The sequence below is a fragment of the Carcharodon carcharias genome, chromosome 15, assembly GCF_017639515.1.
Source record: "Carcharodon carcharias isolate sCarCar2 chromosome 15, sCarCar2.pri, whole genome shotgun sequence".
NCBI classification, from domain to species: Eukaryota; Metazoa; Chordata; class Chondrichthyes; order Lamniformes; family Lamnidae; genus Carcharodon; species Carcharodon carcharias.
This window is the reverse complement of record NC_054481.1, coordinates 57,594,933-57,609,627: the sequence shown is the minus strand read 5'-3', so window position 1 is coordinate 57,609,627 and position 14,695 is coordinate 57,594,933. Positions and strand designations below refer to the sequence as shown.

The window sequence follows — 14,695 nt, the reverse complement described above, 5'->3', positions numbered from 1 at the left end:
CCCTTTTTCAGAATGAAGATCTTTCCCTTTTATTAGTGCTAAAAATTAGCAAAATTCAAGATTTTACAATGGCATCAGAAAACTAGTTTCTTTACACTGCTTTATGCACTGTTCTGGTTTGTGTTACTGAGATGTATACCGTCCATATATCTGTTTTTGAGCTTTTCAGAGAAACAATAAAATTGATCAAGTCAACATGGATAAACTTCTGCCATAGTCTGTAACATCCAGACATTGAAACACACATCACTCATCAAATCTTCAAAACTACACTCTATCTACAGAATGGGGAAATGGGAGTTCCGGAAGAGTGAGGCCATTCATTGCAGAGTGAAAGATACAAACTGAGTACTGATAGGAGAGAAAGGGGTCACTTAATGTAGAGTGGCAGAAGGACGTGCACAAAAAGAGTGAGATGGAAGAAAGAACTTGCATTTTTTCAGTGCATTCCATGATCTCAGGGCATCCCAAAGTGTTTTACAGCCAAAGTACTCTTGAGGTGTTGTCACTATTGTAATATAAGAAACATGGCATCAAATTTGCACACAGTAAGTTCTCACAAACAGCAATGTAATAACGGCCAGATAATCTGTTTTAATAATGCTGGTTGATGGATCAATATTGGCCAAGACATTGGAAGAACTCCCCTACTCTTTGAATAGTGCCATAGATCTTTTATGTCCACTTGAGAGGCTAGACACAATCTTAATTTAATGTCTCATCTGAAGGATAGCCCCTCCAACAATACAACACTCTGTGCTGCACTGAAGTGTCAATCTAAATTACAGGCTCAAGTCTTTGAATGGGGCTTGAAACCAGAATCTTCTGACTCAGAGGTGAGAGTTCTATCCCTGAGCCACAGCTGACAACCAAGACATACCAACAGAAGGAGGTCACTCAATGCAAAGCGCAAAAAGGAGCTGCTGCACAATTGTATGTAACGGATATAAAGAGTGTAAGGGATAGAGAAGCCATGCAAAGCACAGTTTGAGATGACAGAGATGACTCAGTGCAAACAGAATGCAAGGGATAGAGAGGACCAAAGGTACTGGAGTAGGCTATTTAGACTCTCCAGCCTGTTCTGCCATTCAATGAGATCATGGCTGATCTGCGACCTAATTACATCTATCCATGTTTGCCACATATCCCTTAATGTGTTTGGTTAACAAAATCTTAGAGTTAAAATTAGCAATTGATGCTAGGTCAATTGCCATCTGTGAAAAGTGTTCCAAATTTCTAACACCCTTTTCATGTAGAATTGTTTCCTAATTTTAAGTCCTGAAAAGTCTGGTTTTAATCTTTAGACTATACCCGGTAGTCGTAGACCCAACCAGTGGGAACAAGAAAAATTGCATTTATATAGCATCTTTCATGATCCAGGATATCCGAATGCTTTACAGCCAATTAAAAACAAAATAAGAAATGGAGAAAGAGATGAAGGGAGAGACAGACAGATAGATAGAAAAAGAAACAGACACCACTTAAAAGCCAATGAACACAGCAAAGACCATAGCAGTGTGAAACATAAAATTGGAACTTCAAGAGTAGATAAGATGTTGCAACAGACAGATGGACAAACACGCACTCACACACACACACACAATGAGATCTGTATCAAATTCAATAACAGACTGAAATGAATTCCATCTGCTTTGCACTTTTGTCCTGGTGTTGATTAGACATGGGATTTAATATTTCAATAAAAATTTGTTTAAAAGTACTTAAATGGCTCTCCTTTACCTGAACTTAATTTTAATATTCAATCCAAAAAAGTCTGAACTGGGAGGGAAGAAATGCGCCATACTATTTATCAGGGTCCATGTGCTCTATGGCACCACGTCCTTTGAGATCCCAGATTCAAGCAGTTGGTGAAAGGTCAACAACCCAAAATGTTAATTCTGTCTCTCTCCATAGATGCTGCCTGACCCGCTGAGTATTTCCAACACTTTCTGTTTTTATTTCAAATTTCCAGTATTTTATTTTTGTAAATGTGCAGCGACACAAGCGGATTCTATAACTACACCAGCTATTCAGAGCCAAAAGAGGAAAATTACTTGCATTTATATAGTTCCTTTTGTCTCCACACAGCACCCCAAAGATGGTAGCTTACTGATAGTATCTTAATACCCTTATCCTCTTGCACAAAGAACGAAAGCAGCATCCAGTCAGGTGTAGAAATAATTTATATTTGTGCGCAATTTTAATGATTTTACTCAGCAGATTAATGATTCAGGCACTCACTGACTGCATTGTAAAATCATTGGTCCATATTGTCTCACTGTGCAAATTGATATGTGGTTCTGGCGCTGGCACAAACGTTCTCCTGGATCAATACTAGTACATAGCAGGAAAAGTAACAACAGAGAGCTTACATTTTAACATTGCTCAAGATATCCTTAACTTATAACCTCAAAATAGTCACATCGTCACCACCAGCAATAAAATTGTACTTACCAATACCTCAGTCCAATATAAGAAAGTTCATTATATACTTCAGATGGTCCAAGTTTGGAAGTACAGAATCTAGAATTATGCTGTTGGGCACTTTTTCCACAGTTCAGGTGGACAAGATATGAAAATTTCACCCAGCTCTGCGCTTTACTGAAATCTTGGTGTCAGAACTGAGGCTTACCAGGCCATGAGTTACAACCTCACATGTCATGTGATGGTTGAGCCTGCCAAATGTCCACAAAGAAATGTTCCAGCCCTCAGCAACTTGAATTGATTTTGTCTTTTCATAGAGGCTTCAAAAAACTAATCTGGCTGGGAGCAATTTCAACAAGAGCTTGGAATGGGAATGGGGCGAAGAAAGGGATGGAAGGGTGAAAGAGCAGAGGGGGCAAGCTTCTTATGGAAATCTTCAGCCCAGCACGCTGTCATTGAAGGCCAGGCATACGACTGCTTTCTGATGGCCACTGTACTCCCGTTTAATTTCACCAGTCTCCACACACCACAACCGCGCAAGGTTATCTGAAGAGGCTGCAAGTGGAAAGGAGAATGTTATCCATCAATATGCAAAGAACTTCCATAATTCAGACTTATGGATTAAAATAATTTTAACGTACTTTATAAATGGCTTGAGGTAATTCAAGTGCAAAACCCTCACAAGCAGCCTCATTTAGTTGATAAAATAAGTGCTATCTAAATGGCTTCTTCAGGCTAATGTACTTTTAGACAAGAATCATCTGCATTTATATAACATCTCTCACAACCTCGGGATGTTCCAATGCTTTTTAGAGCTAATCAAGAACTTTTGAAGTGTGATCGTTGTTGTAGTGTAATAAACAAAGCAGCCAATTTAAAGACAGGAGGCCCCACAAACAGCAGAGAGATACATAACCAGTCTGTTTCAGTGATGTTGGTTGAGGGATAAATAATTGGCCAGGACACTAGGAGAATTTGCTAGTTTTCGAAATATACCATGGAATCTTTTACATCCACCCAAGGGATCAGTTGGGGCCTCAGTATAACTACTCATCCTAAAGACAGTAGCTCCAACAGCATAGCACTCTCTCAGTACTAGTCTGGAATGTCAGCTTAGATTATGCGCTCAAGTACCCAAGTGGGGTTTGACTTGACAACCTTCTGATTCAGGGCCACTGAGCCAAAGTTCGACTTGCCAAGCAGAGATGTAAAGTATTGCAAACCCAATACATTTCCAAACTGTCATTTCCACTACCTTAGCACTTGAGACCTTTGCTTTGGCATCATGATGTAAAGTAAGAAATCAATGAGACTTTTCAGAGATCCAAATCATAAATTCTTCCCGGAACACAATTGTAACCTAGAGCACCTCATCATCAGTCTTTGTGAAGCCTGGTGATAATAACAGAGCAGTTCTGGGCACAAGCATAAACAGTGCTAAAATGGAACCAGTTCCTTATTTTTATGGTAGACTTCTTACCTGTGACAATATACTGTGAATCGCCAGAGAATGCACAGTCCCACATCCAGCCCCGTGATGTCTCTCCTGGATTGTTGCTCTTGATACTAAGCTCTGTCATCAGCGAGAAGTTTGAAGTCCTCCATATCTTACAGGTCTGGTCAGCTGAGCATGTAGCAAGAAGTCTGTTGGGAAAGAGTAACAGGCCTTATAATGGGACTGTAATATAATGCACATTAGTAGGCTGGCTTAAAGTGTGATTGTTCTAGAATACATATGATGATGATTTCAAGCAGGATTGTTATTAAAATGCTACAAATGGTGCGTTTTAAGTGAAATCAACCCACAATAATGGGGGAGTTAAAGAGGGATTGTTCTAAAATACACGTCAGGCTTCTTTAGTCTCAACTTTCTTAGTGGTAGCCTTTCTGACACTCCGGTGTTTTGACGTTGATGTTGGTGATATATCCATTAGAAGGGTAATTCCCAGCACAGGTGATTCAGCTTTGATAAGGCCTCCTTTCAATGGATTGTAATTTTCCAGGTCCATTTAGACATTGGTCCCATGTTCCCACTGTTTAGTTAGAGAAATGAACAAAAAAATCTTGGGAGCAGGGGGAACATTTAAATCAGCAACACGACCAGTAGAGGCACAATAGTTCTCACCAGGAAAATTGATACTCCAAAAGAAAGGACAGAGGACAAAGAAACTATAAGCAGCACAAAGCACTGCTAACTGATGGATACACACCAGCTATCTATAGTGGCAGGTGGCAGCTGGTGCACCTCAGTACCTTATTCTGCCAGCTGTCATTGCAGTTCTCTCACCAGCTTTTATTACAATAGATTCTTGTGCAAATCCAGGTGAAACATTAAACAGGATTTTGTGCAATGTTTTTGGCTTGACTACTAACAAGCAATTAACAACCACAAATAACTAGTGTGTACACATACACACACACTAATATCCATACTGAAAGAATTCAGGAGTTAAGAATCCCACATATTCATAAATTCTATAAACAGAGTGTGGGGGCAAAGGTTTTTACAGCCAAAACAGATAATAAGCACTTTATTGAGACAAATTGTTATACACTTTTATTTTTAGTGCCAAATTAAGATTACTTTCTTCTCAGTTGGCTGTTGCACTGACAATTCATGATTTAAATAGAGGAAAGACTTGTGTTTATAAGACACCATACCATACCTCCAGAAACATCTCAAAGGGCTTAATACACAACTAATTATTTTGAAATGTAGCAACTGTCATGTAGGGAGACTTGGCAGCCATCTGCAAACAACAGGATGCCTTCAACAGCAACGAAGGATATAAAGGTCCTTGGAATGGTGCAAAGAAGATTTACCCAAATAGTCCCAAAAAGAGGCTACAAGGTTAGGTTGGAGCAGAGGAGATTGAGGGGAGATCTAGTAGAGGTTTACAAGATCAGGTTTGGATAATGGTAGATAAAGAAAAGCTGTTCCCATTAGCGAAAGGTACAAGGACCAGAGGACACAGATTTAACATTCTGGACAAGAGATACAGGGGGAGGGGTTGCAAGGAAGAATTTTTTTTATACATCAAATGCTGACGACCTGGAACTTGCTGCCTATGAGGGTAGTGGAAGTGGAGGCAACAAATTATTTCAAAAGGAAACTGGATAGACACTTGAGGGAAATAAACTTACAGGACTACAAGGATAGAGGGGAAGAAAGAGGCTGAGAGCCAGCATGGACTCAATGGGCTGAATGGCCTCCTTCTCTGCTGGAATCACTCAATGAGATGAATCTTCTGCTAATTTGTTTTGGGGGTATTGACTAATTGAGGAATGTCAGCAGGAAAACTATCTGCTCCAAGAAGGAGAAGCACTAGCTGAAGCACACAGAGGCTGAATGTCAATGTGACAAGCAGAGAAACATCACTGGTAATCCTACATAAAGTTTGAAGGACAAGGAAAAGAAGCATCAGTGTCATCATGTTATTGAATTAGTGGACCAAGGCACATTGACAGCAAGTACTGTAAGAGAGAGTCCACCAATTCAGTACAATGCTCGGAGCAGAGACATTTCACCAAGTCTAGTCTTACACTATACTTTAAAGGAAACATAATAGATGGATTAATCAAATTACAAAGTTTTCAGATATGTATTACTTTGAAACAGTTTTAAAGTATTGGTGACAAATCAAGTCTTTTAGCATAATAATCTGGTGAAGTCTGCTAATGGTTTTGTTTAATTTTGCCTCAAATAATCTTGACTGTACGTACACTATCAGGGTACCACTTGCCCATGTATGGATTTACTGGTTCTACTGCACACTTTCACAGGAAACAGAGTAATTGTTCGCCTAGACTATGCTCTCTTGCAGAATAATTTGTAAATATGTCATGTTTGTGTCACAATCAAGGCACATTGCAGCAGCCACAAGTTGAAGTATCTTCTCCCAACACCCTTCACACTCACTTCACATACTGACCAGTGAAAGACCAGTGAGAGTGTGGTAGTGGTTAGTGCATCACATGAACTAAAGGACTTACGTGGAATCAGGGCTGAACTTGCAGCGCAGAGCATAGCGTTTGTGAGCTGGGATTTTAGTCTTGGGAATAAGCTGGGTGACATCGTCGCCAATCCCTCCTGTCAGGTTCCACACATAGCAATTACCCTGGAGAGGAAGAAAAAGTAGAGAAACATGGTGCGATGCAGACAGCAACATCAGTTGGACCATTGGTTGCGCAGCTACCACCGACCAGCACAGACCCCGCAGCTCCCCCACCCCACCCTATCCTCACCCCAGCACAGGCCCTTCAGCTCCCACACTCCCAGCCCCCAGCATAGACCCTGCAGTTCCCACCTCCCCCAGCACAGGCCCTGCAGCTCCCACCACAGGTCCCACAATTCAGGTCCTGCAGCTCCTACCCCACCCCCAGCACAGGCCCTGCAGTTCCCATCATCCAGCACAGATCCTGCAGGTCTCATCCATGCTGCTACCTATGAAAATCTATGCCACTCATGGTTCCAAGTCACTTACCGAACTATTGATTGCTGCCATGTAGCTTGCATCTGGATCAATGTGCACTGCATTGACTGAAACATCTGGCTCAGGAATCAGCTGCTCGTTGTGGTCAGTTTTCAGATCCCAGATGTGAATGGCTCCACTCTGATCACCAACAATCAGCTCCGCCTACAAAATAATCCACATGGTTCAGAGTCCAAAGCAGAGTTTTACACTTCACAATGAGAATGGGTGGGTCAACACTTGAAGATTCCTAGAACTTCTTTTGGTTATCTCCACCTATTACTGGCCCTTTATCCAGCTCTACTTGTCCCACCCCCCTTAAACCAGCTTATACTTCACCTCTTTTCTATTTTTACTTAGTTCTGTTGAAGGGTTATTCAGACTCGAAACGCTAACTGTGCTCCTATCCGCAGATGCTGCCAGACCTGCTGAGTTTTTCCAAGTATTTTTGTTTTTGTTTAGAATTCCTAGAACTGTTGCTGTTAATGTTCTTGAATGCTGTGCCTGATAATTCTACAATGACATTCAGACAATTGACATCTCTAGGAATGAGGGACTAATCGAGAATCTGGGTTGTTCTCCTTAAAGCAGAGAAGTTTAAAGGTAGATTTAATAGGAGTTTTGATAGATTAGATAAGGTAAAACTGTTTCTACCAGGAGGAGGATCAGAAACCAGAGGATACAGATTTAAATGCCTTTGGCAAAGAAACAGGGGGGATTAGGGGAATTTTTCTTTTACAAAGCGAGTTATGATTTGGAACGCACTGCCAAAAAGGATAGTGGAAGCAGACTCTATATTAATTTTCAAAAAGAAATTGGATATATATTTGAAAAGAAAAAAAATTAGCAGGCTAAGAGGAAAGAGTGGAGCTAGTTGGATAGCTCTTTCAAAGACCAGCATTGACATAATAGGCTGAATGGCCTCCCTCTGTGCAGTCAGATTCTATCATTAACCCATTCTTTAAAAGAATATTCTATTTTCCTCATATCCCACGATATGGAGATATGGTTAGTTACTGAGGTATACATCAGCATCAGAACTCAAGTCACGAGCTGTCCTGCCACCCCCTGACCACTACTATCCAACCACTGTCCGACTTTAGCATTGCTACCTTCTTTCCAGTAGTAAGATTTACTAGGAGTAACAAGGTTATTAACTAACAGAGAAATGGCAGGGCTGTTCCAACCTCTGGAGGGCACATCCTTTGCTTTGTGGGAACTCTAGGACGCTTCCCGTGTCCTGGATAACCATTTCTGCAGGAAGTGTCATCAGTTGCAGCAGCTGGAGCTCCAGCTTTCGGAACTTGAGCAGAAGTTGGTGTCACTGCAATACATCCATGAGGCTGAGCTTCGTGGGTAGCACATTTATAAATGTGCTCACCCTCCAGCTTAAGAGTATGCAAGGAGAGAGGGAATGGGTGAGCACCAGTCAAAAAGCAAGTGGCAGGTAATGCAGGAGTCTCCTGGTTGCATCCCACTCTGTAATCAATATTCAGTTCTGAACTGATGAGAGTGATAGTTCATCTGGGGAGTGCAGCCAGAGCCAAGCCCAGGGCACCACAGGTGGCTCAGCTGTACAGGGTGGTACAAGGAAGACTGGAAGAGCAATCGTGAAGGCAAGTTGATAGTTAAGAGAATAGATAGGTGTTTCTGTGGCCACCGACATGAATCCAGGATGGTATGTTGCCTCCTTGGTGCCAGGGTCAAAGGTGTGACTGAGCAACTACAAAGCATCTTGAGGGAGGAGGGTAAAGACCCAGCAGTCGTGGTCCACATGAGTACACGTGACATAGGCAGAAATAGCTTAGTGGTCCTGCAGTCAGAATTTAGGAAGCTAGGTCAGAAATTAGCCAGCAGGGCCTTAAAAGTAGCAATCTCTGGATTACTCCCAGTACCATGCACAAGTGAGTATCAAAATAGGAGGACAAATCAAATGAATGTTTGGCTGGAAAGATAGCACAAGAGGGAGGGCTTTAGATTCTTGGAACATTAGGACCGGCTCTGGGGAGATGGGACCTGTACAGGCTGGATGGGTTACACCTAAATAGAGTGGTGCCAAAGTTCCTTGCAGGGCATTTTTCTTATGCTTTTGGGGGGGGGGGGGGGTTTAAGCTAACTTGGTAGGGGTGTGGAAACCAGGAGATAATATCACAGAGGAATACTAGGGTGCACAGAATACTGGGAGAGATAGATCGCACTAGAATAAAAAATAAGTAGCTAATAGGTGGGGTCAGAGTAAGGGAGTAGGTAATAAAGTCTAAATCAAATTTACTGTGCTGTATGTGAATGCATAGAGTGTGATAAATAAGATTGATAAATTACAGGCAGGTTGCCATATGGAAATATAATGTTGTGGCTATAACAGAGATCTGGCTCAAAGAAGGGCAGGATTGGGCATTAAATGTTTCTGGACACAAGGTGTTCAGGAAAGATAGAAAAGGAAAAAGAAAAGGGGAAGGAGTGGCAGTATTCATAAGGAGAGCATCAAGTGCTGGAGAAAGAGGATGTCCTAGATGAGCGTCGAGGACAGAATCTATTTGGCTAGCGCTAAGGAACAAAAATGGTACAATTACATTGCTCGGTGTAATCTATAGGCCATCAACTAATGGGAAGGATGTAGAAGGATAAATTTTCAAGGAAATTACAGAGAGGTGCAAAAATTATAGAGTGGCTATAAGGGGGGACTTTCTATATTTGGATAATTACTGGGCTAGTAGTAATGTAAAGGGTAAAGAGGGGCAAAAATTCCTAGAGTGTGTGTTCAGGAAAATTTTCTACAACAGTATGTTTCCAGTCCAACGAGAAAGGAGGCACTGCACTCATTCTTAGGAATGAGGTGAATCAAGTGTCAGTAGGAGAACATTTAGGGGACAATGATTATTGTATCATAAGGTTTAGGCTGACGATGGAAAAGGACAAAGAACAGTCTCAAGAAAGAATACTTAACTGGGGGAAAGCCGACTTCAATGGGATAAGAACAGATCTGGGCTGAATTAATTGAAATCAAAGATTGGCAGGGAAAACGGTAGCTGCTCAATGGGCTACCTTCAGAGAAGAGATAGTTCAGGCAGTCCAGGTATATTCCCTCAAAAGGGAAAGGTAGGGCAAACAAAGCTAGAGCTCCCTTTATGACAAAAGAAACAGAAATTAAGACAAAGGAGAAAAAAGTATGCTTATGACAGGTGTAAGGTAGAAAACACAAATTGAGAACCAGGCTGAACATAGAAGGTTCTGAGGGGAGGTGAAAAAGCAAATAAGAGAAGCAAAGGGGACATATGAAAAAAGACCGGCATATAAATGATAAAGGGAGGAGTAGAGCCGATTAGGGACCAAAAAGGGAATTTATACATGGAGGTAGATGGCATAGCTGCGGTATTAAATGAATACTTTACATTTGTCTTTACCAAAGAAGATGCAACCCAGGTCACGGTTGAGGATAAGGTAATTCAGACACTAGAAGGGTTTTAAATTGATAAAGAGGCAGTATTGGACAGGCTGTCTCTACTTACAAGTTGATAAGGCACCAGGAGCGGGTGAGTTGCATCCAAGAATATTGAGAGAAGTGAGAATGGAAATTGCAGAGGCACTGGCCATAATTTTTCAGTCTTCCTTAGACTCAGGTGCCAAGGACTGAAGAATTGCAAATCCTTGTTCAAAAAAGGGTGTAAAGATAAGCCTGACAACTACAAACCAGTCACAGAATCACAGTGCAGAAGAGGCCCTTCGGCCTATCGAGTCTGCACCGACATGTGAGAAACACCTGACCTACCTGCCTAATCCCATTTACCAACACTTGGCCCAGAGCCTTGAATGTTATGACGTGCCAAGTGCTCATCCAGGTACTTTTTAAAGGATGTGACCCGCCTCCACCACCCTCCCAAGCAGTGCATTCTAGACTGTCACCACCCTCTGGGTAAAAAGGTTTTTCCTCTCATCCCCCCTAAACCTCCTGCCCCTCACCATGAATTTATGCCCCCTCGTGACTGATCCTTCAACCAAGGGGAACAGCTGCTCCCTATCCACCCTGTCCATGCCCCTCATAATCTTGTACACCTCGATCAGGTCGCCCCTCAGTCTTCTCTACTCCAACAAAAACAACCCAAGTCTATCCAACCTCTCTTCATAACTTAAATGTTTCATCCCAGGCAACATCTTGGTGAACCTCCTCTGCACCCACTCCAGTGCAATCACATTCTTCCAATAATGTGGTGACCAGAACTGCACACATTACTCCAGCTGTGGCCTCACCAAGGTTCTACACAACTCCAACATGACCTCCCTACTTTTGTAACCTATGCCTCGATTGATAAAGGCAAGTGTCCCAAATGCCTTTTTCACCACCCCACTAACATGCCCCTCCGCCTTCAGAGATCTATGGACACACACACACCAAGGTCCCTCTGTTCCTCAGAACTTCCTAGTGTCATGCCATTCATTGAATATTTCCTTGTCAAATTACTCCTTCCAAAGTGCATCACTTCACACTTTTCAGGTTTAAATTCCATCTGCCACTTATCTGCCCATTTGACCATCCCGTCTATATCTTCCTGTAGCCCAAGGCACTCAACCTCACTGTTAACCACCTGGCCAATCTCTGTGTCAACCGCAAACTTACTAATGCTACCCCCAACATAGTCATCTATGTCGTTTATATAAATGACAAATAATAGGGGACCGAGCACAGATCCCTGTGGTACCCCACTGGACACTGGCTTCCAGCCACTAAAGCATCCTTCTGTTATCACCCTCTGCCTCCTACAACTAAGCCAGTTTTGAATCCACCTTATCAAATTACCCTGTATCCCATGTGCATTTGCCTTCCTTATAAGTTTCCCATGTGGGGCCTTGTCAAAGGCTTTGCTGAAATCCATATAAATTACATACACTGCACTACCCTTATCTACACACCTGGTCACCTCCTCAAAACATTCAGTCAAATTTGTTAGGCATGACCTCCCTCTGACAAAGCCATGCTGACTATCCTTGATCAAACCTTGCCTCTCCAAGTGGAGATAGATACTCTCGCTCAGAACTTTCTCCAATAGTTTCCCTACCACTGACGTGAGACTCACTGGCCCGTAGTTCCCTGGCTTATCTCTACCACCCTTCTTAAATAGCGGAACCACATCAGCTGTTCTCCAGTCCTCTGGCACCTCCCCCGTGGCCAGAGAGGAATTAAAAATTTGGGTCAGAGCCCCTGCCTCCCTCAGCAGTCTGGGACACAAATGAGTTTAGTAATTAGTCACTTTAACTTCGGTGGTGAGGAAACTTCTAGAAATGATAATCCAGGACAAAATTGTCAAATGGACAAATGTAAGTTAATTAAGGAAAGCCAGCATGGATTTCTTAAGGGAAAATTATGTTTAACTAACTTGTTGGAGTTTTTTGATGAGGTAACAGAGAGGATTGATGAGGGCAATGTTGTTGATGTGGTATGCATGAACTTCCAAAAGGCATAGATACAATGCCACACAATAGACTCGTGAACAAAAAGGTATAGCTCATGGAATAAAAGGGGGTAGGAACATGGATTGACTGAGTGACAAGAAACAAAGAATAATGGTTAATGGATGTTTTTCAGGCTGGAGGGAGGTTTGTAGTGGAGTTCCCCAGGAGGCAGTGTTGGGATTCTTGATTTTCCTAATATATATTAATGACCTAGGCCTTGGTTTACAGGATACTACAACATTTGCAGATGATATGAAACTTGGAAGCATTGTGAGGAAGATAACGAAGAACTTCCAAAAGACATAGACAAGTTGGTGGAATGGGCTAACAGGTGGCAGATGAAGTTCAATTTCATGCAATGCGAAGTAATTCATTTTGGCAGGAAGAACATGGAGAGACAATATAAAATAAACAGTACGATTCTAAAGGGGGTGCAAGAGCAGAGGCATCTGGGTGTACATGTACATAAGTTATTCAAGATGTCAGGACAGGTTGAGAGAGTGGTTAATAAAGCATATTGTATCCAAGGCTTTCTTAAAGCAGCATAGAGTACTAGAGCAAGGTGATTATGTTGAACTTGTGTAAGATACTAGTTTGGCCTCAGCTGGAATATTGCGTCCACTTCTGGGCGCTGCACTTCAGGGAGGATGTGAAGGCATTAAGTGCAGAAAAGATTCATGTGAATGGTTTCAGGGATAAGGAACTTCACTTGTGAAGATAGACTCGTGAGGTTAGGACAGTTTTCCTTGGAGAAAAGACGCCTGAGAGGAAATTTGATGGAGGTATTCAAAATCATGAGCGGTCTGGACAGTGTAGATAGGGAGAAACTGTTCCCACTAGTGGAAGGATTGAGAACGAGAGGGAACAGATTTGAAGTAATTGACAAAAGAGGCAAAAGCGATATCAGAAAAAACTTTTTCATGCAGTGATTGGTTAAGGTCTGGAATGCACTGCCTGAGATTGTGGTGGAAGCAGGTTCAACTGAAGCATTCTAAAGGGAATTAGACTTTTATCTGAAAAGGGAGAATGTGCAGGATTATGGGGAGAAGGTGGGAGAATAGCACTAAGGGAATTGTTCATTCGGAGTGTTGGTGCAGACACAATGGGCTGAATGGCCTTCTTCTGCACAATAACAAATCTGTGATTCACTCACTTCCTTACATTTCATTTCCTCAAGAGATGGATGGGGTTAACGTCAATTAGGCTGCACTTTTCGCTCATTCTTTCTGTCCTGAAGTAGTTATGATATAGTGATACTTTTAGAGCTGAATAATTCGCCAGAATTCAGAGAGCAGAGTCACCTAAGTAATGTAGATCTGTCATCACTTTTAGATCAGATTATGAGGGTTGGTGTGCGGGGAGCATGGCTTCCCTTTCCTGGGTGAATTGGGCTCTTCGTGGTCATTTTTAATGGTGCAAGCCCATGATTGATCAGATTTATTGAATTCAGCTTTCTACAACTAAAGCTGATCCTCTCCTCAACATGCGTACGACTTCAAGCACTTAAAAACTTTGGTGTAGCAACATAACCATTACCAGAGCATTCAATCCTGTTCAACACCTTCATTTTCATATAGTTAAAAGAAGATTTTAGCCCTTAGACTGTGATCTTGTGAGTCAGCAGGTGCTGAGCCAGGGCAGGTGAGGTCAGGCTGGATCAGATCACAGGTTCATTAAGTACTGACAAGCTATGAAGAGACTGCAAAGTGCATCAGCGCCACACACTGGCAGGCAATGCATACTGTGGGCAGCCTGAACAACGGATTTCCAGCTTCAACTCTTTTTATGTCTCCACTAGAGAACAAACACAGAGCTTCTCAGCATGTCCTGGAGTTTAGGTGTTGGGTAATGTTCCCTCTTACCTGATTGGGATGCAGGCAGACACAATTGATAGGAGCATTGACCTGGAAGATTCTTTGACACTGCAAGTTACGTGACCTGTCAAGAGAGGATTGCAGTCTAAGTTTCAGATGGACAACAACTTGCATTTAAATAGCACCTTTAATATCATAAAACGTCCCAAGACACTTCGTAGGAGCATTTGTTAGGAAATAGAGATAGTTTAAGTTAGTTATATGTGTATTTGGGTGTGTTAAGAATAAAGATATATCTTTAATGTTTAAGTTTGGTCTATACTTCTGTATTTGTCTGTTAAGAGAATATTAGTTTCAGTTTCACTTTAAAAAATACATGAATTCTAATGAGATTTATATGATTCTTGAAGAGAGTAAAGCAAACAAGGTTAGAAAAACTGTGCTGTTGCTGAGCAACTGGAGGCCCCAAAGAGAAAGAAAGGTAGTTTTGAGTTCAGATGGAAGCAGTTTGAGTTCAGTTGGAAGCAGATGCCAGAG

The 14,695-nt window shown here is 41.9% G+C and overlaps 1 protein-coding gene across 8 annotated transcripts in view; it reads right to left on the bottom strand.

The window, feature by feature from the left end:
- The window catches only part of mlst8 (MTOR associated protein, LST8 homolog (S. cerevisiae)), a 42,171-nt gene that overhangs the window by 15,258 nt on the left and 12,218 nt on the right, over positions 1–14,695 (bottom strand). For 6 of the 8 annotated variants that reach the window (XM_041206139.1, XM_041206140.1, XM_041206141.1 and 3 more), the window contains 5 exons: positions 14,207–14,282; positions 6,909–7,061; positions 6,418–6,542; positions 3,905–4,068; positions 2,166–2,979 (listed from right to left, as the gene is read on the bottom strand). In XM_041206139.1, coding sequence (XP_041062073.1) covers positions 2,861–2,979; positions 3,905–4,068; positions 6,418–6,542; positions 6,909–7,061; positions 14,207–14,282 — 637 coding nt within the window. In that variant the 3' untranslated portion in view covers positions 2,166–2,860. Of the gene's footprint in view, positions 1–3; positions 509–2,165; positions 2,980–3,904; positions 4,069–6,417; positions 6,543–6,908; positions 7,062–14,206; positions 14,283–14,695 lie in introns of those variants that run through there. The other 2 variants (XR_005945283.1, XR_005945284.1) reach the window with 2 other exon arrangements.